Source organism: Lagopus leucura, unplaced genomic scaffold (assembly GCF_019238085.1).
Source record: "Lagopus leucura isolate 7727_CA_CO unplaced genomic scaffold, USGS_WTPT01 Super-Scaffold_73, whole genome shotgun sequence".
Classification (NCBI taxonomy): domain Eukaryota; kingdom Metazoa; phylum Chordata; class Aves; order Galliformes; family Phasianidae; genus Lagopus; species Lagopus leucura.
In genome coordinates, this window is record NW_024962252.1 from 51,632,242 (window position 1) to 51,659,882 (window position 27,641).

The following is a 27,641-nucleotide window of genomic DNA, read 5'->3' on the forward strand; positions in this document are numbered from 1 at the left end:
CCCAGGCCATCTGAAGATTTTATGTTTTACTTGTTGCAAGAAGTATTGCAAAGGCAGTAGTAGGTGTCTCTTATTGTTGCTGTTTAAAGCAACTTTGCTTCAAGTAGTCAACATGGCAATCATTGTGTAACAAACAGTAGATATTTAGAAAGCTGTGGTGCAGATGGCAAATAGCCATTGTCTGGATTTTCCTCAAATACTGTTCTTCGTCTTGCATTTAGTTTGCTTTCACTGAAATACAGGCTTATGACCTAACACAACTGTTGCAAAGGCTTTTTGAAGGTGAGCAGAAAGCCTTTATTGCAGACTTACTGTGATCTTAAATTACTGTACTGTACATAAGAATTATTCTGGTGACCAGTCTGTACCCATGAATAAAGGAATGAGATCTGCAGTCAGCCCTTCTGAAACTTCCTGTACTCGTGAATACATCAACCCTTGATTTTTAGAGCTGAGCATTTGCCTCTGAGTGAGAAGGCAGCCTGTTATGCTGGAACAGAGAAACCAAAACAGTAGAGTGGACTGACTACTACAAGTGTCTGGAATGTTCCTCTTTTATATGAACACTAGGTGGAGACAAGATAACAGGAGGGCTTAACACTTGCTTATACTGGGGGGAAAAAGCTTTTGCAGAGTATTTTGATAAAGTAGTGAGTTTTAGGATAATTGAATGAACAGCTATGTCCAAAAGTTTCTTCATTGCTGCTTAGAAAGCCAAAGTCTGAATACAGCATTCACGTTAAGATTAAACATACTGTAGTTTTGCTCAAGTTTTATGTTAAAGAAATAGAAATCAACTGTTACATTAGAAAAAGTTTGGGAGTTTTCATTCAGCTTGTATCTATACTGGTTTTCATGTGCTTCACATGCTTAAGCGGGGTCTGCTTGTGTCATAATTGTTAACTGTGACACATGGTAACTTGGGCTGCTATAAACTTTGGCCTTCTGAATGATGAATGCTGACCACCTAGAGCTCCTGACAACAGCACTGAAGAGTAAATTTGAGAAATTAAGATGAGCCAGATACCAGCACAGGAGCTAAATGAAACAAGTGAGTAACAGACACTTCAGTGGTTTGTGTGGAATGTAATTATGTGTTTTATTATAAATAATTTACTCAAGGCAGTGCTTGTGTTCTTTATTAGTCTTTACCTGTCACTGAATATGTTTGAAGTCACCTGTCCTGTGTAATATGCAGTCATTTGTCCTGCCTTCCCACTGCTGATTGAATGACAATCTTTGAAAGAAGTTGTATTGGTCGAAACTTTGAGGGGATGCAAACAAGAAGAGATGGGACAGGAAGAAGGGGACACTTGAAAGAGTATAATTTAGAGTAAGCACAGACATGCAGAAAGGTGTTTCTTGGAAACAAAAGTGAAGTGTAGTTTAAACAGCTGATAGAAAGAGAGTGAGAAGTTACAGAATTGCTTTTGTTCCTCTAATCGGTGAAATACTGTAGTAACTTTTCTCTGTGCCTTGGAGTGTGGTAATATCTGAGTGAAGAGGTAACAAAAGCAGTTCCACATCTGCTCCTGCTCAGCAATACAAAGACTCCTTTTGTTTCAGCCAAAGCAGGTAAGGAATGCTTAAATGTAGACGTCTTTCCCTCTGTAGATTACAAGTCTTGTGAAAAGGGCTCTTTGTTATGTTCAGATATTTCTGAAAGCTGTTTTTGCTTAATGCAAGAAACATCCCTGCACTGAAATGAGAATTAAGTAGTACTGGAGTCATAGAACTGTCTTCTGTGTAACTTCAACTTATTTTTGATAGAAGGTGATTTAAAAGCAAAACCCCCTAACAGTTTGCATCTGCAAAGTCAGTCTTGTTGGACACAGATGTTACCCTAGAAATGACATTTGTGGCAACAGTCTGTCTTAAGAATGAAGGTGGTGTACTCGGTGTGATCCCTTCTGGCCTGCAGAATGGTGAGGCCTTATGCTGCCATTACTTGATGGTATGGAAAATGAAAGAAGTTTGGGTGCAAATCACTTGTGCTTGATGTTCCTCCCAGAATTCATGCCACAATGACTTAATGAGTGCTTTTCCTTCATCCCCTCTCCTCTCCCGCTTGTGTCATTATGAAAGGAGATGCCTTATTAGCAGGCATGTGGAGAACAAGAAGTGTCGCTTGGAGTAAAGGAAAGCTCGTGCTTTGTGGGAGTGAGAGAAATAAAGTGGTTCTGCAAAAAAGGTTCATGACTGCAGAGGTCCTTTTCTGGCAACGAAAGAACGTTCCAGCAGTTTAAGGGCTCGGTCTGACTTTTGGTTGTAGTGTAAGTGCAGCACTCCTGTACTGCAAAACTGAGACTGTTGGTCTGAATTTTTATACAGCTGCCAGGAGTCAAGATTTGGTTCCTTGTAGAATCTGTGGAAGACAGTTTGCACAAGATGCTCTGGTAAGACTATGCTTTTCTTTTAAATGGGGACGTCAGTGCATTTATCTGAGAGGGGTGGGCACTGGGAAAGGAGGAGAGGTGGGTTGAACATACGTCGAACAGCAAATAATCTAAAAACTGCTTTCTTTAGTAAACCTGATTAGAGAATAGGTGAATGTTCATAAAAATACTGTGACCTAGCACAAGATTGCAGTTCATCTTTCTTTGTCTGCTTCTCTGATAGCTAATTCTTGCTCTATGTCATAGAATCATAGAATAGCCTGGGTTGAAAAGAACCATAATGATCACCTGGGTTCAACCGTGTCATGTTTGAAATAAAGTGTTCTTTCCCTGCTGAGACACAAATCACTGACCTGTGTCACATCCTGCAACCTGAAGTTTCCTTTGTGCTCCGTGTTTCAAGACAGGGTTAGTTATTTTAGGCTTCCTGGGAGAAACAGGCTAATAAACCATCCGATAAGTGGTCCCTTTGACAATCTAATGCAGGCAGCTGGCTCACTTCCAAAGCCTGCTGAAGTGAATGAAAAGATTCCCGCTGACCCCACTGATCCCTGGATTACAGACTAAATGGGTGGCTTCACCCTTTGCCTAAAACAACACAAGTGCAGAGTTCTTCTGAAAGGGTTGGCTCTGCCTGCAGCCCTCCTTCTCTCAGTTCAATGCTGTGGTATAACTAAAACCCGAACTGGGGGGGGGGAGGAAGGATGGGAAATGGCAGAACCAAGCAATTGCGAGTGCTGAGACAAACGTGGAATTGTCAGTTCAGTGTTTGATATCTTAGATCAGATGTGTGACCAACATGATGGTGTGATCTATCAAATTTGCCACCTGCCCTAGGAAACCTGTTTTGGACTAGATCTTCAGATGTCCCTTCCAACACCTACAATTCTGTGATACTATGAAATTTGTTTGATTAGACAGCTATGTATGTTTTGGGATCAGGAAGGCAGGAGGTTTCTCATCACTAGGACTTACATGTGGTACAAACCCTGCAGTGCCTCTGTTCTTGGTGATATGGGCTGGTGTGCTCATCAGTGAGAAAAACCCATGTATCTGGCATCCTGTGCGCCCTACAGGGAATTACTTGTCTTAAGTTTGCTGTCAAACATTGCTAGAAGCAGAAGGGCTTGAAGCACGTGAGTAGAAAGGCTCAAAGGGAAATGAGAATTTAGAAAGGTGTGTTGTGGTAAAAGAAGAAAATTCCTGGTCCAGCAGAGCTGATACTGACATGCCTGGATAAGATGGTGGTGTAACTCAAACAACACAGGGAAGAGAAAAGTGAGTGAGGAGACAGCAAAGGTAAATTAGTGAGAAGATGAATAACTGAGGGTTGGGAATGGATAGGTAAAGAGGGGTGGGAATGGAGTCTGTAATGGTCTAGCTGCAGATGTCTCAGATGTGTGTAATCCACAGCACTGGAGTAAAGATGTAGTTGTGTCCTCATTCTCGCTGCGTTTCTCATAAAGAGAAAATCGGGCATGCTCTTGCAGGTGGGTCAGGTTGTAGCTAGAAAGCTGTGCCACTTCTGAATCTTAAATCCTCCTTTGTTGTGTGATGTATGTCTCCCATGCATTGGACCCTGGATATCTCCACTTAGGAGCTCCGTGTGCTTTCAGCCACAGATGATTCTTCTCTTCGCTCTGAGCTGTCAGGTTACTGCGAGCTGTTACACAGCTGCTCCCTTTCAGCCCGAGGCTGTCACTGCTCTGGCTGTGCTGATGGGATGAACGGGGCTGTTGTTTGCCAGTGGAGCACTGAGTCTGGAATACTTATCTAAACTCAATGGACTAATAATGTAAACATCAGCCCTTTGAACAGGAGCAGTCTGTTCTCCCTCTAAACCAAGAAAGAAAGGAAGCTGAATGTGGCGGAGCCAAGGAAAGAGTCCAGTGAGACTGGGATTGCGAGCAGCCCCAACCTGTGATTCTCTGCATGTGTTTTTCCCTGCTGAACTCCAGTGTGTCTCTGGGCATGTGAAAGTGCAGCTGTACGCAGCTTTAAAAAAAAAAAAAAAAGTTCTGATGAACTCTTTGAGGAGTGAAACTGAACCTGGAGAAAAATACTGCTTCAGCTCCCTACTCTCGAATACAAGTAATATTAAAGCCTGAATTTAATGAATATTAAAGCATCGTTAACAAAGCATGATATAGCCCATAAGCAATGATTTTTCTTTGCATCCCAGATGAGGCATGAGCCCATTTGCAAGAAAGTCTTCAACAAGAAGCGCAAGCCCTTCAATTCTTTTAAGCAGAGGGTGCAGGGAACTGATATCGGAGCTGTGAAGAGGCAGCCCCTGCTGAAGGTATGGCTAACGTTGGAGCACATATGATCTCTGTTTGAAGTCTTTCATTTGGTAAGGTGATTGTTTCCTCCCAGGACAAAGCCTGGATGTTGCGATTCTTTCATATGTTCTTGACTCAGTGCCAAGTTCTTTTCTCCCCACTCTGTGTGCTGCTGGTATTGGAGAATATTTTCAGTCCAGAAGCCAAACCTGCAGATACTGTGACTACTCTAGGCACCAAGTGTCTCTGCTTTTCTGGGAAATGTCCCTTTGTGTATTCTAAGTACTATGCAAGTTTCCTGCAGCCTTCTCTTCAAGGTTGTGTAATGATGATGATGAGGATGGGAAGACATGCATATGTGTATAGTTTTACCCAGATATACCAAATCACTGAAAATGATGGTGATCATGTTGTCTTTTCCATTCCCTCTTATGCACCCTTTGATCTGCCACAACCAGAGTGTTCTTGTTGGAGTGTTTTGTTCCCCTATCTATTTGCTGCTGTTGTTAATAGGTGTCAGAAGGCTACTTCAGCTTTCCTGTGCCTTTCAAAAAAAAAAAAGAAAGTTTATTTTGTTGGTAATATTTCTCTTGGAAAGGGAGAACCCTCACTTGAAGACATTTCTCTGTCCCTCACAGGAAGTTTGTGTCTTCCTTAATTTCCTTTGCAGAATCAGCCGGTGAAGAAATCTAACTGGAGGCAGCACCATGCAGATTTTATTAATGCCATTCAATCAGCCAAACAAGTGACAAAAGCTATGCAAGAAGGTCGTCCTCTTCCTCCTCCTCCCCCACCAAGCATCAATCCAGGTTTGTGGCTCAGTTTATCATATTCTTGATCTTGTACTGATTTCTAGCAAAGCGATGAGCTCTTATTATGTACAGCTGGATTTCAGTTTTGTACCTCGCTGCACAACACCATGTGAACTCTGATTCCTTCCATACTCTTTTTTTTTTTTTTTTTTTCTGTGTTTCTTGGCTTGAGGAACAGTGCAGTGAAGAGGAAGTGGGGAGAAATAGAAAGATAGGTGAACCTTTGTGGCTTATAAAAGTGGCAAGTTTGGAGCCAGGCATTAGTGCTTTGGGAGGAGAGCTGGGATGCCTGTATACTGCAAATGGTACCATTGTGTGACAAAGTGCAAAACACACAGACTCACCACTCAGATCGGATGTAGTGCATATAGGCTTCCTGCTACTGTGTGATAGCTTTTCCACTATCCACTTCCCCACCCCAGCTGTGCCATTAGGGGAAGTCATTTAGAAAACGTGACTGCTTTGACTCCTAATAGCAGGTGTGGTCTGTACCCAGAGCTCACCGTGTTAGAAGTTACAGATCCAGAAATGTACAGCCAATATTCCTCATGATAGATGATTTATGAAATGTAGGAGCAATCTTGGAAAAGGTATCTGCAGAGTCCCTCCTGAGCCATAAAGGAAGAGGGAGGGAAGAAGGAGGGAGGGCTCTTGCAGCTCCCATGCAGACTAGGAGTTCGTGACTGATACCAAAACCAGCTGTGAGGACTGCAGTCTTCTTCCTCTTCTAGATGTTAGCAATGCAGTATAAGCATGGACATGTTTTCTCTCCCTAATTGGGGTCAAGCTCTTCTCTGAACTTCCACTGCTGAGTACCTTAATTACTCTGTTATTTCTCATCTGACTCCACCAACTCTAAGAGCAAACCCCTCCCTTTCCTTCTCTCTCTTTTGAGTAACTGGATTTATGCAAGAGCTGGGGGAGCTGTGGAGAAAGGAACTGGGGAAAGGCCAATTGTTGAGGGGCATGGTGGGGATGCATACCCAGTAGCTCAGGGCTGGAGAGAAAGAGCATGTAATGTGGGGAGGAGAGAGGTTCCCATTCCCACTCTTCCTTCTCCAGATAGATTGCAAACCTTGGTGCACCAGTTCCCACTGCTGGGAGTCTGAGATTGATAAATGTAGTGCTTTGGCAGAGCACGACTGTGTTGAGCTGAAAGAATGCTGACCCTGAGCACGGACCATTTATTGAGAGGAGTAGGGCTGCACCAGTGCTAAATGCAATGGGGAATCAGAGCTTATAACACTGCCAGAAGCAACTGTAGGAAGCACTACTGTGTGTTCTTCACAGTACTACTTCATACCTAGAAACCTGGCTGTTTAGTACCCCTTAGCTGACTGGGGCAGCCTCTTAAGCAATATTTTAAGCAGTGTCCAAAGGAAATGCATTTCACTAAAATAAATGAGAATGTTGATGGCCACACTTAAAAACTAGTCTTGAAATATATTTTGACTCTTCAAGGAATTTCTAAATATTGCTTTAACTGCAGATTTTTTTTAATGTGAAATTTTGAGAGAGAGGGCCTAGGTCAAAGTTATTTTAATTTGCTTTTATTAATGCCCAGGGATTTCCTTCTGGTAGCGATTTGCTGAGTTAATCCCATAAGCATGTGCTTTAGGATCCTAAGTGCTTTTCTTGTAATTCTCCTAATTTTCTAATTTTTGAGACATTAAGAGCTGATGGGAGCTTACTGTGATCACCAGCTGATGGAGCCATCTTGGGTACTTCAGTGAAGTAGGGCAAATCCTTTCTTGTGCTATAACAGCTGTGACACCACCTGTTCCTTTCCTATGATCAGACTATATTCAGTGTCCATTCTGCTTGAGAAGATTCAACGAGGCTGCAGCAGCAAAGCACATCAAATTTTGTGAAGAACAAGCTACTCGCCGCGCCATTGCCGCCAAGATCACCAAACAGCCTCTGGTAAGCAAACATGTTCACACTTGCGTTGTCCTTGAGACAGATCTGCCAAATTGTACTTTAGGTTGAGTAAAACCTGTTTTAATATTTAACCTAAGGTTCCAGGGAAGTTGGTAAGCTTCCTAAATGCAAGACACAAGACGAAAGGTCTAAGCATCTTTGGGGAACCAGAAAAGCAGAGCTAATTGGCGGTGTCTTTAAGTGAGCTCCTCTTTTGTTTTATTAAAAATAATAACACAAACAAATGTTGTTGTGCTTTTTAGGCTTAAAAGCAGCATCCTAATGGGAGCAGGTGCACTTGTCCTTTTCTAACACTGCTTCAGCAATTTGGAGAATTGTTGTGGGGCTCTGTGAACTTCTTGCGTACGCTGTGCATCTTATTCTCTTACCCTAGGGCAAACAACCAGTGACTCAGAGAAAAAAACCAACTGTCACACCTCTGTTACCGCATGAGAAGAGAATACAAAAGGTTGATAACGCAGAAAAATCTACTCCAGGTAAGGAGTTCAATTAGCTATATTTATGTTTACCTTAGAACAGACTCCACCAGCTCCAAATGGATGTTGCTGATATCAAATGGCAATACAAATCATCCCGATCCATTGCGCCAGTTTCATGCACAGAGGTTTTCAAGTAGGTTCTAAGAAGGGACTTAGCCTTTTAAGTTAGATGTTCTCAAACAGAAGCTTCTATATAAACCTGAAGTGTGCTGTCTGGGAGACGAGTTCCCTCTTTCCCATAAACGATTCCATAATATCGCATTCTTTATCTTTCAGGTCAATTAAGATGAAGCATCAGGCTTTGCATGTTGTTCATTTGATATGACTCTCACTTGTTGATTGAGCCTTAAAAATTACACTGCCATGTCCTTAAAATTGTTCCCTCTAATCAGGATTCAGTACAGTATGCTTGCTAGTATTCACTGCTACCAGCAATCATAACCAGTCTGTTTAAAAGATGCTTTATAGAGTTAACTGTGGTGTCATCTGTGAGTGATCATAAGTACATGAAGCTCAGGGGAGACCATATCACTCTACAACTGCCTGAAAGGAGGTTGTGGTGAGGTGGGTAGGTAGCAGTGATAGCATGAGAGGTAATGGCCTAAAGTTGTTCCAGAGGAAGTTCAGGTTGGATATTACAAAAAACTTCTTCTCAGGAAGAGTGGTGCTGCACTGGCATGGGTTGCCCAGGGAGGTGGTGCAGTCACCATCCCTGGAGGTGTTCAAGAGCTGTGTGGATGTGGCACTGAGGGATGTGGTCAGTGGGTGTGATGGGGATGGGCTGATGGTTGGACTTAATGGCTTAGAGGTCTTTTCCAGTCTTAAGGATTCTATGATATTATTATTTGTATATCAGTGCAGTTTGATGTATTTGTGTATCAGTATCTTCTATCTTTACATTTCTGGAGTTTAGGTTCACATACGTTAGAATTTTTTTATGCCAAATAACATCTTAAAATAATTATCTGCAGAGACTCCTCAGGAAACACTGCAAAAAAGCAGAAAACCTTTGCGTGTGTCTCCTGTAAAAAAATCTGCTGGACAATTTGGGTAAGGAATACTCTTTTTTTTTAATTTTTTATTTTATTTCTACAGACATCTTTAGCAAGTCTCGTGCTCTCCTGCACTCTACATAGAGTTCCTATATGAACAGTGTATGAACTCTTAGGGTTACCATGCAGGGCTCGCAGACCATCAACAGACATCTGTTGATCATACCACCATTTTCAGGGCTTAGTTCTGACCCTCTGGGCCGAAAGGCCTGGGGAGAAGGCATCTTTTTGTAGCATCATGGCTGAGTCCAAGCATCTGCACTGCGGACAGTGCAGCCTATGTGCAGGCTGGACAGAACAGGAGATGGGCGTGCTAATCAGCAAAGCAGAGGTTAGGAAGTGCCCCTGGCCTCCTTGCTATCAGGTGGCAGATTCTGAGTATGATTTCAGTACTGAGGAAGGAGGTATCAGAAAAATGGCTGAGGGAGCTGCAAATCTCTCTAAGGATTATTTAATCTAAAAGGTAAAGACAAAAGCAAGCAGTTCCTTGACCTGTGTAACACTTACAGATTGTCCTTGAGCTAACTGAAAAATTCTGTTTCCTGAAGTTGACTTCACTCACTTAAAAACATTATGAGTTTAACCTTTGTGTGATGGTTTTGTGAAAATAAAAAGTGCAACAAACACCTGAGAAGAGGCAAGAAAACCTCTGGAGAGAGTAATGTTGTGTTGTTCATAAAAACTTAAATGCTAAATGTTTACAAAAGATATTGAAAGGAATCAGCCCTCCAAGATAATATTTAAAATTAAGCCTTTTTATATTATTGCTTTGATTTAATCATCTTAGCTAAAAGGGAGTTATGTGTTTCAGTGTAAATAACCAGTATGTGGCTTGTTGCTGCTTTCAGACAGCAGACACAGACCAGAAGATAGAGTGGCTGCCTGCCAGGGACACATTAAGGTGTTTTGCAGAAGCACTATGGGCCTTAACTATGTGATCCTCCAGCACCTCCTTCTACCCCAAGTGCTGCAGCTCAGTCTGTTTTGATGCAGTGGTAATAATACCACAGGTACCATCTCCAATTAAAAATAATAATGGAAGTTCTGTCTTCTTTATTTTTCCCTTGGCCATAAAGCTTTCAGGCTGTCCTTTTTAAAGCTGTGAGATCATCCGTACGAGTTGCCAAAATCTAATTAAATCATCACCTGAAAGGTTGTGGTCCATTCAATCAGAAAGGACTTTTTTCCTGTGAGGGTGATGGAGCACAGGATCAGGCTGTCCACAGAGACTGTGGAGTCGCCTCCTCTGGAGATGTTCCAGACCCACCTGGCTGCTTTCCTGTGTAACATGCTCTCAGGGACCTTAGCAGGGGGTGGGACTCGGTCATCTTCAGAGGACCCTTTGAACCCCTATGGTTCTGTGATGGTTTCGACAAAATGTAGGAAGATCCTGTGCCATGGGATTGTTTCTGCATTACTTTGCTTTGGCATATAGAACAAAATGAACAATTTGAAGCTCTTTATACGTTATTTAATCGAATCTTCCAGTAAGCAACAAATGATGAATGTTAGTGATAACTAAGCAACAGATGGCAGTGTATGTGGTACATCAGCTTAAAGCACTTCAAGCTCAAACTAAAACCAAATCTCACTCTCCCTTAAAAAATTCAATTGCTATTGGAAACTGATTACTAAGCCAGAAGGATGTGGAGGCACATGTTTTGGCCACCTTATTCATTAGCAGTATTAAACCACCTTGCTTGGTGGTGGTAGTGTGGGTTGTTTTTTGTTTTTTGTTTTTTAGCCCAATTTCCAACAATGCTTTCAGTTAAAAATCATGAGCAGTTTTCTTGTTTCTTAGATGCTTTTAAGGAAAATGAAAAGCAGCTGGACACAGCAGTAATAAATAGAAGACCTTACCCTCTAGCTAGTATGATAGGTAGCTATAAAAAAGATGAGACTGAAACAAGTGCAACTTCCTTAGCTAGATGGTCTTAAACACACACAACAGGCTCAAAGTGAGCCCAGGTGTATTAAAGCAGTGCTCCTTTGCCCTTTTTAGTCCCTCTTCGTTTTCTCCTGGGTGTGTTCAGAAGTTTTTGGTATTGATTCCACAAATCACTTTTGAGCATCTTAGAGAACGCTGAACTTTAGGGTTGAGAACACTGTACTGAAGAACAGTGCTTACAGACTCTGCTAATAGCAAATGTATCACCCAATCATCAATATATGAAACTTGCTGTCCCATTTTGGACTGTCTGTAAAAACTCACGGGTTAAGAAAATGAGAGTCTGAACAGGACCAACTTAGAAATAAAAGCAGAGTTAAAAAGTAATGAATGTGTTCCCCGGTATGGGCTGGGATATGAACACTAGAAACAGTTGTGTGTTGAAGATACATAGGTTGAAGATTCTTTTGTTCCGCCAACTCCAATGCTTACACTTCGGTGTTATCTCAGCAGGTTCACGTGGCTTCCATCTTCTCACTTTCAAACGAGTGCTTTTTCTCTATGAGAGCAGATGTTCATCGAGTTTCTCAATTTCACAGCCTCTCTTGATTACAGGAATTCTGTCGTTTAGCAGCAAACGTGTCCAAGCAGAGTTCAGATGGATAGACAGACTGTTTTCATGTCTAATATAACGTGAGGTAAAATACCCTGAGGTATTGCGGAGGCTCAGTGCCAGACCTGGGTGGGATCTCCCTGCTCTATCAGAGCTCTACAGGGCTGTATGTCCCAAACCTTTTCTTCCAAACTGTGCACAGAATGTGATGGCTTTTAAGGAGAGAAATAAGACCAAGATGCTATATGCTCTGTGCCTTGTGAGCTGGAGCATATGGCTGCATTCTGTAGGCTTCAGCCACACAGCTTTGCTGAGCTCAGCATGAGCATGCCCATGTGTGGAGCATGCAGCGCTGCAGGCAAGCACAAGATGACAATGATGGCGATGGGATGTAAAATAAACCAGGGTTATCCTGGTTTAGGGAAGAGGTGTATGAATAGTATGTAATATGTACCCAGAGCTGTGCAGAATTAAGCACAGATATGTTTGACTTGTGCATTTTCATGTCAGCATAGAAGCTGCGTGCTATGCAGACTTAACATTTGGTAACGCATAAATAAGATCTTGCAATGAAGTGGTGACAGCTAATCTGCAGGCAAAAATAGTTCTTTCTTTTCATTTGTGTTGTACTAGGATATTTCTACCACATACTATATATGGACTGCTGCTGAGCTGTGTCTATATTTACGATGTCAAGAATCTAGAAAAGCTATTTTGAATAGACTGGAGACTTAAAGCAGCAGCAGCACCTATTTAAGGTCTGCTTCTGTGTTTTACTTGCAGGTGTCACCACGGTGTGCTGTGTTTTACTTGTCGATGTTGCAGTCTGCTTTTTATGAGTTTTAATGCAAAACTGGTTGCTCTCCCCTGGCGGCCTGATCTCGCCCAATGTAGGGGGTGGCAGCCCTGCCCATGGCAGAGCAGTTGGAAGTAGATGATCTTCGAGGCCCTTCCAACCCAAGCCCTTTTTACTTTGTACTTGACTGAGACTTAGCCTTTAACTCGCAGTTCAGTATGACCAACATCTCTCACTAATGTACCTCAGTGTTTCATAAGAGACTGCAACCAGGGCCCAGCATGTCTCTTGGCAGCCCAGAGCTCTGCTCCCATTGCAGTGAGTAGCTCACAGTGTGGCTGTTGTGCAACACTGCAGCGTTTCCTTCTTAACGTCTTATTTTAATTCAAAGATGAGTATTTCATAACGTATCAAACCTCTTAGAAAAGCACAATCCAAAGCGTCTGCTAATCATATATGATCAGGCATGTACAAGAATGCATCATTTGGTGTTGTTTCTTTTTTTTTTTGTTGTTTACAAGTACATAAGCTTGAATGTAGCCACATGAATGCAATTTGCACGAACAAGGAAAACAATGCAGTAAACAGGTACACGCATAGCTTTCCAAGTCTGAGCAGAATTACGAGTTGTAAGATGTGCATGTAACACTGTTTCCAACCTTTTCACTCTTCACTGAACTGTAATTTGAACAACTGCTAACTGGACTTGAACCTATTCTTCCTACTGCTATCCCTGCTATGATGATGTTAAAATTTATTTTGTTTTGCCCTATGCCAAGATTTTTAAAAATAAGAAAACTTCTCCAGTGTATCTGAAGAACATATTTCTGCACAAAGCCCAATAATTCCACCTTCCCTTAATCCAAATAATGATAAACTTGTAAAAATATTCACATAATTACAGTTCATTAACAGCAAAACAGCAATCAGTGATTCACAAATATTGTTTTTTATTTGAAGTTGCCTGGAAATAGTTCTGTGATTACCAAGGGAGAAGAGAACAAGCTTGCTTCATGGTGTATCTGTAATTATCATTAGGTACTATTAATTCTAAGTGAATTTAGTACAAGAGATTGCATATTCTGATTCAGAAACTCTGCATCTGTTTCAGCTGTGACAGAACCCACTAGTAATGGCATCATATGCTAAAATGGTGTTCTGTTTTTTTTTTTAAGAATGGGTTATGCAAGGCAGCAAGTAAATTCTGAAGTTGTTTGTTTGTTTAAATGTTATCTACTAGGAGATGTGATTTTTTTGCAATTTCTGCTAGTTGGTCTTGGGACAGGGCTGTAACACCTACATCAGCTGGAAACATATAGCAGTCTACTATAGGAAGCAAATGTAAGTCGTGATTCTGATTTGGGTGAAACTACCAAAATACCACTCAGCAAAAAGCACAGGATGAAGATGATCTAACCATTATCATACCTGCTGATTTCCTATGCCATTTTGAGACAGGTTCACAACCCATTGTTTTGAAGAGGCCCATCCTGAGGTAACCACCACAAGCTCTTCTGCATGGGGACCTAACACAGCCTCACTGAAGGCAGACCTTGGCTGGAGGCTCCCCTGTGCAATCTCCAATCTTTAAGACAAATTCATCTCCCGTTCTGAAAACTACATCTATACAAGACATCTGCTTTGGTGTAACCATGCAGCAGTGGTAGTTATTTCCAGCCCTGGGAAAAATGCAGGAGATGCACAAAGCCAAAGTGCACTTTAGGAGAAAATAAAGAAGTCTACTTAGGTGTAATCACAACAGTGATTTTCTTTGTTTTAAAAGAGTGGAACTAGAAGATAAGATTTATTCTTGGAATCATTTTGATTTAAAGATTCATAAAATTTGGTAATTAATTAGAAGAAATCTGTATCACACTGATAAATTATTCACCTTAAGTTTGCCATGCGTATACATTTCCTGTGATTTATGGCTCATTAAAATTATTCTTCTGTTCTTTCCTCCTTCTTCCCATTTACCCTATTTCTCCTATTGTGGCAGCCATAGTTTCATTGTGCCTATTATGAGGCTTTGCTATTGTTGAAGACATTAAGCTGTTTGTTTAAAAGGTAAGAAACAAGAATATCAAGGGTACTGAGGGAAGTATGTTAGTCCTACTATTGTCATATGCTAAAAATTAATAATAGTATGAAAAATAGAGCTTCTTGTTTATTAACATTCTGAATTGAACTACCATGTCCATAACATGCTTTAAAAAAAAAAAAAAAAAAAAAAAATTGGGACAGTTTTTCTTGAAACAGAAAAGAAGAAAAACAAAAAATACCCTTCCTAACAGATTTAAGTAAGAAGCACAGTTTTTTGTTTTGTTTTTTTTTAAGAAAAAAAAAAGCATAGTTATTTGAAGGCATGATGAAAATGAGGCAACGTTACAGAATTTGTAGTGGATGGAAAAGAGCGAGGAAGATGATGCAGCTGGTTTATGGCCATGCCACCAGTTGCTAGCTGTAGACCTTGCTGTTGGCTGAGGCCATTCAGCCTCTGTGATGGTTCCTCTGGACCAAATGCCATTGCGATATCCCCAGTAGTGCTCTGGTTGTCACCTTGTGGGAGTTGCCAGAAACTCATCACATGAGTGAGATCCATGAAAGGCATGCTGGTAGTTTCAGCTGCTGTCTCTGTCTCCTTGTGCACTGGGTATTTGTTAGTATCACCTATAGGCCCTGAGGAAGTTTCTTCCAGACTGATTTTGTGGAGAGATTGAGGTTCTGGTAGTGGCAGGTCCTCTAGAAGATGGACGTTGTAACCTTTAACATCCACTTTGATAGGAAGATTCTTGAGGGAGCCTGCTGCAAATGAGGTAGAGGTAAGGTCATATTTATTAGACTGATGAAGGTTCAGGTTGGCAGGGATGGCTGTTGAGCATGGTGTGGGAGGGACAGCTGCAAGGCTATCTGCACAGCCCATTCTTTGCAAAAGAGGAGAAGGTTCAATAGGAAGAGCAGTTTGTACGCTTGTCTGGGGATGAAGATGTGAACAGTTGTATTCCTTTGGTTCTGAATTATTCAAAATTCCATTCTGCACCGAGACCCTTTCAGGAAAAGGGGACAATATGCTGGCATCTTCCTTCAGTCTGAATGGAAAAAGCTGGTCAAGGAGACCTACCGAGTCACCATTCTGCAACCTGCTCTTGAGCAGTTCTTGTGGATGAGTCTTCCTTGTATGGCGAGTCAAGTGGTCCTTCCGCCCAAACCTTTGGGCACAAAACTGGCATAGAAAGTCTTTGCAACCTGTGTGAACCACCATGTGACGCCGCACATCTTTACGGGTATAGAAGTGACGCTCGCAATGGTCACACTTATGTTTCTTTTCCTTGGTGTTGCCAGTTGGTTTCCCTGCATGACTTTTGAGGTGTTCCAGCAAAACTTCAGTGCCACCAAACTCCTGAGCACATACCCTACAGGTAAGGTCTCCACTGGTGGCTGAATGAAGAGCCAAGTGTCTCTTATAACCTAGCTTGGTGTTGTACTTCTTGCCACACTCTTCACACTTGAAAGCCATCTTGTTTGGGTCATGAGTCTGAAGGTGATTCTTCAGATGGTCTTTCCTATGAAATGTCTTTTCACAGTAGCCACACTGGTGAGATTTTTGTGGAGAATGAGTGGCTGAGTGCCTAAAACAGAAGAAAAGTGTAATCAGCATTTACATTTACTCAAGTACACAGTGCAGCTTCAAGACCTGAAAACACTGGCCCTCTTGAAGGAAGGCATTTTCACAAGTTCTCAGATTATTAGTAGTAAAAGCCTAACTTTTTTGTTTTTTAGAGGAGTGTGTTAATCATAAAGCATACAGTAGGTTCTTTCTGAATAGCAATTGAGGGAGACTAGTTTCCTCAATTATTGCAAACACGGGAATATGAAAACTGAACTTGGGGATTAACTGTCACAAGGACACTGAAGAAGAAAAGGATGTCCTTGTTTTTCCCACACAAGAAAAGGAGTGCCTTCAGAGCTGTACCTGAGCAGTTTATATTTGGAAATGAAGGCTTTTGTGCATCCGTGCTGTGAACACTTGTAGGGGCGCTCCGCTTTATGCACGTAAGCGTGGACTGTGAGCTTTTCAATGGAATCAAATATCTTCCCACAGAGTCGGCAAGGGTAACTGTCTGTCTGCTTCACTTCTCTTCCCTTCAACAGTGAAGACCGGCCATTTCTCCATTTAGGTATAAACCTCACAAGAGCATCACAAGTGTTTCCTGAGCTGGCACAGCTAAGCTTCGCAGCAGAGGAACAGGAAATGGTCCCATAGCACTGAGCAATGCTTTTGCCTAATGCCGATCCTCTCAGTTTCCCTTTGAATTTGTTTTTTGCTTTTAAGGATCCTAATTTATTTGGTGGTCTGAGCCTGGTGGTAAGGACTCGGTCTTTATTGATGCACTGGTGAGATTCCAGCAGAGCAAAAGTTGCAAAAGTACTTCTACAGCTGGAGCATATCCAAGGGTCTACAGGCTCTTTCTGCAACGAGAACAGAAGCAGGTCTTTCTTATTAGGCATTCTAAGGAAAGGTCATATTCTCACTGACACTACATCATCTCTGGGTTTTCCCAGGACGTGCTGTCCTTGGTCATATTTACTTCAGCGTACTACAATACTGCTGTTCAGCAGGAAACGGATTCTCTCTAGGAGTCTAAAAACCAGAAGAGGAAAAAAAAATAAAAAATGATTGACTAAATACCGATTTCCACATTTGTGTTTAGCATTTACTGTAGCAGTACTGAGTCCTTCACCTTTGCTCATCTCTGTGTACTGAATTTCAAAGTCTATTTGTTCTTATTATGGAATTACTTATAAAAGCAGTTGAGAATTGTACTTTAACCTTGGATTGACATCATTTATCTGCTATTGCAACTGTACAAAAATCACAGAACTAGGGCCTGCCTAATTGGGTAGGCTTCTGCACACAAATGTAGTTTACCATACAGGATTTCCCTCTATTTTTGGCTGACTCCACACCCCTTTACCAGAAGGCAGTAGTCAATGCCTCCAGGAGAGACTTTTTCACTTTGCTTCATGCTGGACATCAGACTTTACTAATTCAAAATGGAACAATTTAGTTTTGGGGATATCAAGCCTATCCTTAAAGACATTTAAGTTTTTCGGTTTTTTGTGTTTGTTTGGTTTTCTTTTTGCAAGCATTGTATTATTTGGAATTATTTCTGTGAAAATAAAAACTCCACTGGATTCAATTGAACATATTTTAAATACAGACATTTAAAACATTCAAATGAAAAACTGTGCAAAAAAACCAAGCCCAAAACAACCACCAGTTCCTGACAAAATGTATTAACAAAATGTATTTCCAGATGTATAGCCCTGTATATCCTCAGCTGTTTGTACTTCTCACAAAGTGATATTATTTTCCCTTGTCCTTCGCTTACTTTGGAGAACATAGTGAAGCCATGTCTACTCTGTCTTTATTCAGAGACAAAGAGCCCTACTCCTTCTTTTCTGTATTTTATGCTATGGCTCTTCTATGCCTTCTTTCTGGACTATGCTCTAAAATCCTCTGTGCAAATGAAGCAATAGGGAGCACCTGGAGCACCTATGAATTCCAAGTTCAACTGTATTCTCTGTTTAACATTTCCTTCTAGCTTAGATATCAGTCTTCACAGTTACATTTTCAGTATTCAGAAACCTTTCCTGTCTTTTTAAGAATTCTTACTATCATACAAAGAGAAAGGTGAACAGAAGGGTTATTACACAGGAAAGACTGAAGCAATCAGTGCATTATCTGAACAACTGGTCATGGCATAACAAATGGGAATTGCTGAGATACATCTAAGGCTAGACAGACATCTAAGGCTTGGCTACCTAAGTGAAATAAGTCTTTCCAGCACACCCCATGGAATCACTACTTCTGGATATGTCTGATGTCATCATTAGATTACAAACACAGGATATAAAGAGCAGCCTTACTATGGACAGTTGTTCCTTTAAAATTGCTCCTGGCTTTGTGTTAGCCAACTATTCTGTGACTTGCTCTAGCATTACCACGCAGAGCATGTAAATAGTCACAATTTACTACATGGTGACAGCCTCAATGTAGATTAGTGGTACTTACTGCTACTACAGGCAAAGGACTGACATCAGATTCTTCTTTAATGAAGACTGCAGAAGTTTCCATAAATTTGGCATAATCGGCAGCGTACCATACTTTCAATTCTGTGTGGGGCTCAATTGGCTGTGAATGGAAGAAAATAGTTCACATTTACTTATGCCTGTTTACCTACATCAAATAATACTATGTTGAAGACTGGAGGGAGGGGGATGCAATTTGTTATCATTACTCATGTTGCATTCTTTGAATCTATTTAAATTACTGGTAACTTAGTTTCAAGATTCAAACAAACACTTTCTGAGCATTATTATCCACTCTGAAAGGTTTGAATCTTTAGAGTTTCTAAAAACAGACCTGTATGTACAGAGATTTTGGGGGATCATAGTAGGACAGATGCCTCAGCCCTCCCAACTTCAGTGAGATTTATTTGCCTGTGATGTCCAGATGTCCAGCAGTCTGTCCAAGAAATATCCTTGATGTTCCTAAAGCCCACTGAACGTGACACCTAACTACAGGGTATAGGGAAAAGAAAATTGCATAATGAATGTGTAACAGCTTGAACACCTCTTGGATGCACAGATTCAGAGTGATTAATGTGTGGACTTCAAATCAAACTTGCATACTTACATGCACTGGCTCTAATGGGTGAGGCTCAATATGAATGGTGGCAAAAGGCTGATGGCTGGACTGGATGAGCTTAGAGGCCTTTTCCAACCTTAATGATTCAATGTACAAGCTATTTCGTACCCCCTGCCCTTCTTTCACTGAAGCCTTCCTACACAGGATTAAGGAAGTCCATAATCTGCAGTCCTCCATCCAGTCATGCATACAGCAAATCTTGAACTGAACTACCACCTCATCATAAAGTACTTTCAGTCAATACAGCAGCAGACAGAAAAAGAAAGATGAGTGATTAGATTAACTGGCTCAAGATTTATTACATATCTAGAAGGAAAGGAGAGAAGTAACTATATGACTTCTTGGCGTTGTAAGCCACTTTATTCACCTGTAATCAAAACTAACATCCTTTCAAAAGATGCACAGCCAAACTGCATTGTACCTGTTGTTTTGTTTCAACTAAACTACATTTATGCCACTAGAAAGAACAAACTAGCCTGGAAAGACATCATATGGAACAAGACTCAGCTGCCATCACATCTTAAAATGCACTTACAACATCAACATTGCATAAGCATTGTAGGTGAAAGATAAGTTAGACTGTGAACGCTAGAAGGTGGCAGATACTTGTATGCATAATGTCCAAAACCTGAACTTCTGAAGCACAAACATGCTTGCTTACTACAACCAGCATGGTCAGCTGTATGTTCCAATAACACCTGACCTAAACAGAAATGGTACACAGTGAATTTTCCACTTTGCAAAGGATTAGAGGCAGAAACATCATTTAGGAGACCAATCATGCACTGAGCTCCTGCATGTGCTCCAGATGGAGAAAAGTATACATGTATCCATCCATATATGTATGCTTTTGTAGCCACAATTTCAAGTCACTAAAAATCTTCTGCCTTTACTCTAAAGTGATATCCCAGCTTTCTGTAAAAACAATGGAGCCAATACTTCCACTCTCATCAGATATTCAAACTCTCTTGAGAAAAAATCCTCATAACCAGCCCTAAGGCAGCCTCACAATGTGACCAGCAGGGTGTGCCTCAGTGTAGCAGAAGGCTATTTTACCTTATTGACCTGGACAAAATCTGCAGGATGCCACAGTACTATGAATGGCACCAGGACTTAGGAGTGAGAAAAACAGGCTAACTCCCCACAGTGCATAGTAAGGGTTCCAAAGCGCATTACTCATCCCAAGATACTCTTCATTTTAATAACGACAAGGATGCAACTCTCCATTAATGCTCACGAGCAATTCTATTGAAAGCAGTGAGCTGTGTCAATACAGTATTTAAATTCTACTGGAAATTTTAAGTCACCAGTTTCATAAATATGCAGCTTAGAAAAAACATTTGTTCGTGCTTTCCAAATAGAGTATGATTAATGCTCTCAGTTCTACACATACAACATATATTTAAAATTGTATTGACTGAATCAGAATTCCAAACAGCCTAAACATCATCACAGATTGGAATATACTGCTATATTTTGATTTTTTTAATTGCTTTACTATTCATCCAAAGAAAAATTGTGTTATAAAAGACTTTGAAGATGCAAAGTGTTATCACCATTAATTTATTCTCACACCATCACTGTGTGGTAAGTATGACTAGTATTTTCTTATTCCTACGTTACTCACAGTGCTATGCAGGCATTTACTTAGAATAAAAAAAGGGGGAGAAAAAAAAGGGAATGTTCAACATGAAGACTTCAGTTTCCTACACGTGTAAGAGTTAAGTTCTGATTTAAAAACAAAAAAAAAAGTCTGATAAGGTGTCCAAAACAGCAAAAACCAAGAAGACCACATATTCATAGAATCATCACAGAATCATAGAATGGCCTGGGTTGAAAAGGACAACAATATCATCTAGTTTCAACCCCCCTGCTTTGTGCAGGATCGCCAACCACCAGACCAGGATGCCCAGAGCCACATCCAACCTGGCCTTCAGTGCCTTCAGGGACAGGGCATCCACAACCTGTTCCAGTGTGTAAATTCCTGTGTAATTTACAAATACAGAGTTCTCTATTTTCTCTCCTAAGACAGAGGCACAGTCCAAAATCCCTATTATAAATTGATTGTTTCATGGCAACATTATAGTATTGTAAGTTCTGCAGTTAAGTCCTCAAATTTAATCAGAGTAGAAAACAATACTTGAAGAAGCTACTTAGAATCCTCTAATGTGCTCAGAACACAACCTGTGCCCAAAAGTGCAATAAAGAAAAGTGCTTTCCAGGAAGAAGCACTCTCGAAGGTAATCCTGCAGGACAATCTCCCAACGTGCCAATTTCAAACTGGAATGGTAACACTTTGCAGTGTTCTTGTTTAAACACTGCCACCACGAACGATATTTCTGCATTTCTCTGCTCAGTTTCTTCAATACCCACAGCATATGTACACATTACCTTTCACTGGAAAACCCCATACACTGCTTGCTTTACTATGGATTAAGTGATATAAAAGGTGGTGCGTACGAAAGCACCAGTTGCCTGAATACAATCAATCTTTCATCTGTAAACGGGTTGGTCTTTCAGAATCTTTGTTGATAAATTGCCATTTGAATGACAGGTGAAGCAATGTGGGTTTAACTACCTTAACAGTTGTAAAGTAGACTTCTCCACAGTGCTGATAAGCCACAAGGGTCTGTTCTTCTTGGTTCCGGGCTAGCCGGACAAACATCATCCAGTTTCCACAGTCTTCATTGGGAGTGTCCAGAAAGTACTTCCCTCCATCTTTCAATACCTGAAACAAAGGGGGTGGGTTGGAGAAATAACATGGTAAAAACTAAGTCCTGTACAGAGACTTATTAACTTTTTTTTAAAATTTGGAATCAGGGCTACCAATTATTTACCTTATTGTGGTGATAAATTCTTTGAAATCATGTTTGTTTCAAAATAGATCACTCTTAGAGAACACCAAGTGCAAAAGAAAGTGAAGAATGAGTATCTTCTGAGGCACGCAACTAGTAAAATAGCTGTAAGGCCTTTGTATGTATTTCCAGTTTATATTTCTCATTTTTTATGTTATATGAAGATAGTATTATAAGAACAAGAACTAAGTGCAAGCAGGTAAGAAGATAAGCTTCGTGCCTTAATGTACTTCCTGAGTAGCTGATAATCTCAAACTTCAATGCTGCATTAACGCTGGTTTGCATGGAACAATCACACAAGTTGTGTAATAATTCCAAAGAGACTTTTTAACAGTCATCTCGTTTTTAAAAATGTAAAATTAAATACAAATGAACAATCGTGCCAGAAAGACCTCATTCATTTTGCTTTACTTCATTCTTCCTAGATTCCATTTCAAGGGAATGCCTCTATGAGTAAACAGCCCCAACCTCATACAGGACAGTTGCTTTTCCACTACACTGAACGTAGATATTTGAAGCTGCACAACAGATGCCAGCACTGCATGTATTGGTTCCAATAATCACCTAAGCTAACCATTAATTGCAAAACAAGTTTTATCTCCACTGCTTCTGAGGACTGTTTTACCCAACTTTGTCATTTTTCCAATGGAAACACCTGCCTGCTGGACAAGTCCCACTTTAATCACATTCAGAACGCTGCTAAGAGAAATGCCAAGGCAACTGCTGCTGCCATGTAGGAAAAGTCAGAGTCCAGTCTCTTCTTGTGAAGAAATGCTCTTTTCATCAATCAGAACTGTGCTTATCACAGTACACTTTGAAGCAAACTGGGCTGACCGATAGAGCATAGGGTGCGGTTTGCAATGGCTTGGTGGAGAGGAAGGAACGGGGTGCTTAGTTCATCCATGCTCGCAAACTTGCTGGATATGTACCTTACCTTCTCCGCATTTGTAAGAATTAAAGTGTTACATAGGGACAGAAGAAACTAATGCTCTCTGGTGTCATCATGCTATGAAAATCCCACAGAAGGACAGTGTTACCTTCCTGGCAGACCATTCATATGGCTTTTGTAAGCAAATGAAGTCTACACCAATTACGGACCTACAATTTTCATTCTCAAATGAAACTGCAGAATTATCTGTATGTATGCCTTTCTCCAAAGCAGCCTGTATTCCAGCCCCAAGCTTCTGAGGAAGAAAACTCAAATGAAGACATACAGCAAATAACAGGACCCTCTCTCTTGGAAGGTGAGAGGGACTGATGTTAAATGATGAGTCTTGGAAGAACCAAGACTTGCCACAGAGTTCTGACAGAGGCTGTGGCTGGAATGTAGATGTGCTGTGTGACAGAGACACCTGTGCAGGTGAGAGCTAGGATAAGACGAGTATGACCAACCATCACTCCCAAGAAGCTTATAAGGGAAAAAATGTTCATGAAGATACACCTAAGCTAGGCTGGTCTTTACAGAGGCCATCATGTGCGTGGAAAAATTACAAACAATGGTGTAAATGGTCCAGATCGGATGAATAGCACATGCTTATGCAGCAAGGGATAGTAACTGCTCTAAAAATAAGAAGCTGACCAAATAAACTGAATTATTACACTGCCTGTCAAAGTTTATGCACAATCACATAATTAAGGAATGCTTCCTTATTCTTGCACTGTTCCTTCCTACTAAGCAGGTGTCCTAGTGCATATTTCTGCCACTACTGCTAAGCCAGTGCACACACATGACCCTCCCAATAAAATGGTGTAAAGTACAAATTCTTTTGGTTCTAATTCATAGAATCACGGAGTATCCCTTGTTGGAAGGGTCTCACAAGGATCATCGAGTGCAACCCCTGGCTCCACACAGGACCACCCAAAATTCATACCCTAGCATTGTCCAAAGGCTTCTTGAACTCCGGCAGCTTGGGGCTGTGCCCACGGCCTTGGGGAGAATGTGCCATGCCCATTACCCTCAGGTGAAGAGTCTTTTCCTCACACCCAATCTGACCCTCCCCTGACTCAGCTCCATGCCATTCTCTCAGGTCCTGTCACTGCCACTAGAGAACAGATCTCAGTGCTGCCCCCACTCTCTCCTTATGAAGAGCTGTAGGCTGCCATGAGGCCTCCTCTCAGACTCCTCAGCTCTGGGCTGAACAAACTAAGTGAATACAGCCCTACTAGGGAAGACAGTACTATCCCTGGATACATCAAATAGTTATACTCCATGAAAAATTTATCAAGAACAGTTAGATGAATAGATAAATCACCCCAGAAGTGATAAAACTAGAAAGCAGGAAACTAAACTCAGCATACAAGAAGATCTTGTTACTTCAGGCTATGCTGTGCAATCCAATAATATGACTTAAATTCACACATAGAGATCAGAAGTACGATTAATTAACTAGATCAGAAGGCAAGTTGCCCATATGAAATGTTAAAAGACACATACACACTTCATGGTAAGGCACAGGGTTTTTACCTGCAGAACTAGCCTACTCTCATCATAGCAGGTCAATTTTGTAGACAGCTGACCAACGTAAGGACCAAACTGTGTTCTCTTCTGTATTACTTTCTTTGCAAATACTCCAAGGACTGTAAATAAAAAAGACCAGACTAATATTAATGCAGACACAATGAACTATTTCTTGTATAGTTACAGTTAAGAAAATGGATTTAAACATAGTAGTCCTGAATGCATTAATTCTTCTTCAAGATAAATATACCAGATAAACCGTTCAAAGTGTTAAGAGTCTGAAGAGGATCCAAGCCTGTAAGAGGCTTTGTAAAAATGGAACTTCCATTGAATACAATCAACAAAAGTGCTTAAAATCCACACCAGGACATTAACATGCAATGTTCAAATGGGCTGACTGTCTTCAGTGTACAAGATGTTATCACAGCACTATGCTTATAGGCATACTTGAGAAAGTTGTCATCTCCTGATATTAGAGAAGATCTACAAAAAAACAAAATTACCTGTCTTACTCATCTCGTTACCTCCTACCTATAACCAATGGTGCAGTGTAACAGGCATCTTGCTATTCCCTTTCTGAAATGTCATCTAGGCAGAGCTAATTTTACACAGCACACTGAGCATGTAGTTCATTTGCTCAAGGTTGAGCATTGAAACTTTTTATAATGTGAGTTGAAGATGCTGCAAGAAGTGATTTAACACCCTATATTCTTTGGAGTTTGCATGCTGGATGAAAGATGTTACTTACCATTTTGCTTCTTGTCTTTCATTGAATACACTTTCTTGTTTCTTTGCATGGCTTGGGAAAAAGATATGCAATAGCGTATGGCTTTTACTATTACAGATTTAACATTCATTGTACTTGCATAAACTCAAATGAGCTAACAGATAGCTTCCTATTAAATGTCACATCAGCTCCAGAAGATATCCAAACATCAGCCTGCACTGAAGGGACTAGAAATCAGTCATAAATAACAGTAGCTGAATTTGAGGTTTAGTTACACTCAGCTTCATACAGGTAATACCTGAAGATTATGTCTTAAGTAATGCATAAAAAGGGATAGTGTTAGTATTACTGGCTTTCTCTTTATGACATGCGGGAAAAAAAGCTACAATACTTACTCTGCTGGTTTCCAGCTCGCAGCTCCAACACTCGCAGAGTAAGGTAGTGAGGTAGGGTGAGACGGGCTCGGCTAGGAATAACCCTGTCTTTAGCCCTGATGAGTGGTCCATGAAGTTTGCATTCTCCTATAAGGCTTTTACCGCAATCCTCACACCCTACAAATCCAGAAAAGAGAACTCATTACTAAAAATGCAGTACTTCTCTCCAATTTAGTCTCTAGTAATTGTCTTGCTTGAGAACACACCTTAAGATTATCAATGTTTTTATTTACAGCACTTTTCCACGGTAGGTACAGAAAGGACTATCTGAAAGCCAAAAATGAAATAGGAAGGTTTGAAATAAGACCTCCAGTTTGTGTATTCCCACCTGTGTGCACTGGCAAATCCTGACCCCCAAAGATTTATACACAGCTCATTGGGAAATGTTGTCAACATTTGAGAGAGACTAGGATGGCAGCAAAACTGGAGCTCAGAGTATGTGCACCTTTAAATCAAGGTATATGCATTTATATATAGATGAGAATGGCAAGGTTGCTAGTAATAATCAAGGTAACTTGCAGAGATCCAAGAAGCCCAGGAAAGATCACAGTTTCTTTGTGATCTTGCACAGGCCATGCTGAGTAAAAGATGAGACCCTTAGTGTATCATGAAAAATGAGTACAGTAGGTGTTACAGCCACAACTCAGTTGACAACCACTGAAGGCAGCATTCCCAGACTGTGCTGTCTATGGAAAGCCAAGAGGCACGCCACATTTCCCAGGCATAGTTTCACAGTAATCACATTTGCAGAATACATGAACGATCCACAGAAGTCACTAATGAGAAAGACGTCTGCAAATACTGACATTCTCCCAGCACATTAAGGTATTTTTGGTTCAGCGTAGCTCAGGCTGGTTGCCAGGGAAACTCGTACTGAGCAGTGACAAAATGTGGCAATGATCCTCTTCAACAGAAGACATCCAAGTGCTGGAGTTACACAGAGTGATGGGAAAAACAGTGCACAAAACCTTTTTGTAGACAGTAGAAACAAAAGTAGTGAACCAACAAATCACCCATGACTACCTTACTTTGTTTCACTTCTGAAAATTCTTTTGAGCAAGTCTATTCAACTAAGTGACAGTAAGCAAAGGAAGAACGAAGTCAGAACACCCAAGAGAGTTTGAGGAAGCTGAGGGAAGCTGTAGCAAAAACTGGGGCTGGTGAGATGAGTCTTCAGGCCAGGCTGAAGCTAGAAGCCAAAGAAAGAAGCATAAGGGCTCATAGACAACATCTGGAGAGACACTGGGGACAATCCTTGAGAAAGGATAGTAGCGTCACAAATACAGTATTCAGCATAGCTTCAAAAGGTTTCCATTTGTTAACTAAAGTAGGCAATAGATTAAATTACACGCCTTACAAGTCTAGTCCAAAATCTCCCCAAATAACTCCCAAGTGTTCCTACTGAGTTTTCTGGGCTTTCCATCAGCTGTAAATGAGAAGGTAGACCTGTTTATTTGTCAAGTGAAAAACACAGCAGTAGTCCATATTCTTCAGTATTTTGGGGATCACATAATAGTTTTATTTTTTCATGGCTCCCAGACTGCATGCCTGCACTACAAACAGCTGAAATCTACATATTTTTTTTTTCTTCTGTTAGAGCTACAGATAAAGAACATAAGAACATGCCACTCTACAAGCATCACTGAAAATGCACACCCAAAAAATCCTAAATACAGCTGCAAGACAGATTTTTCTTGTTACACACTGTTTTATGTATCTGAAGGTCCTTCACAGCTAGGCTGCAAGAAAAGAAATATTTTCAGAGTGGTTTAACTTAATAGGCTTTTAAATAGATTACCAACAATCTATGTCTTCTGAGGGCAACGAAATTATTAGGGGTCCTCTACCAGCTTCCTGGGCTTACCTAGAATAATAGCGACTTTGTTTCGAGTTGTGCAGCTCCTGCTTGGAGAGTTGTTCTATGCAAACAGCTGAAAAACATTACCAAAAGCAAAAGGGAGACAAAGAGCTGCTGTTAGAGGGAGGATGTATCTAATCGTAAAGTACACGACCTTATCACTCCATGCCATGCCACTGTGATTCATCACAGCCCAGCTCCTGAGCAAACCTTGCAGCCCTCCTGGGGCAGTGCTGCTGCAGAGGACCTGGGGCAGGCAGCGGGCAGGCCAGGAGGAGAAAGCATGGAAAACGGGCGCAACAGGCCTCCTCTGAACCAGCCTGCAACATTACCACTGC

General features: G+C 41.0%; 2 protein-coding genes across 5 annotated transcripts in view; one reads left to right on the forward strand and one right to left on the reverse strand.

The window, feature by feature from the left end:
* The first annotated feature begins 370 nt into the window (after positions 1 to 370).
* ZC2HC1B (zinc finger C2HC-type containing 1B) lies at positions 371 to 9,835 on the forward strand. The gene is made up of 9 exons (XM_042874598.1): positions 371 to 394; positions 1,015 to 1,051; positions 2,332 to 2,396; positions 4,579 to 4,698; positions 5,349 to 5,487; positions 7,289 to 7,413; positions 7,805 to 7,907; positions 8,882 to 8,960; positions 9,811 to 9,835. The coding sequence occupies exons 1-9, from the start codon at positions 371 to 373 to the stop codon at positions 9,833 to 9,835; spliced, it is 717 nt and encodes a 238-aa protein (XP_042730532.1).
* Positions 9,836 to 13,192: 3,357 nt separating this feature from the next.
* Positions 13,193 to 27,641, reverse strand: part of PLAGL1 (PLAG1 like zinc finger 1) — a 43,839-nt gene continuing 29,390 nt past the window's right edge. For 3 of the 4 annotated variants that reach the window (XM_042889072.1, XM_042889078.1, XM_042889083.1), the window contains 6 exons: positions 25,407 to 25,562; positions 24,291 to 24,403; positions 21,550 to 21,699; positions 18,336 to 18,455; positions 16,233 to 16,729; positions 13,193 to 15,888 (listed from right to left, as the gene is read on the reverse strand). In XM_042889072.1, coding sequence (XP_042745006.1) covers positions 14,613 to 15,888; positions 16,233 to 16,729; positions 18,336 to 18,455; positions 21,550 to 21,699; positions 24,291 to 24,403; positions 25,407 to 25,562 — 2,312 coding nt within the window. In that variant the 3' untranslated portion in view covers positions 13,193 to 14,612. Of the gene's footprint in view, positions 15,889 to 16,232; positions 16,730 to 18,335; positions 18,456 to 21,549; positions 21,700 to 24,290; positions 24,404 to 25,406; positions 25,563 to 27,309; positions 27,360 to 27,641 lie in introns of those variants that run through there. The other variant, XM_042889089.1, reaches the window with a different exon arrangement.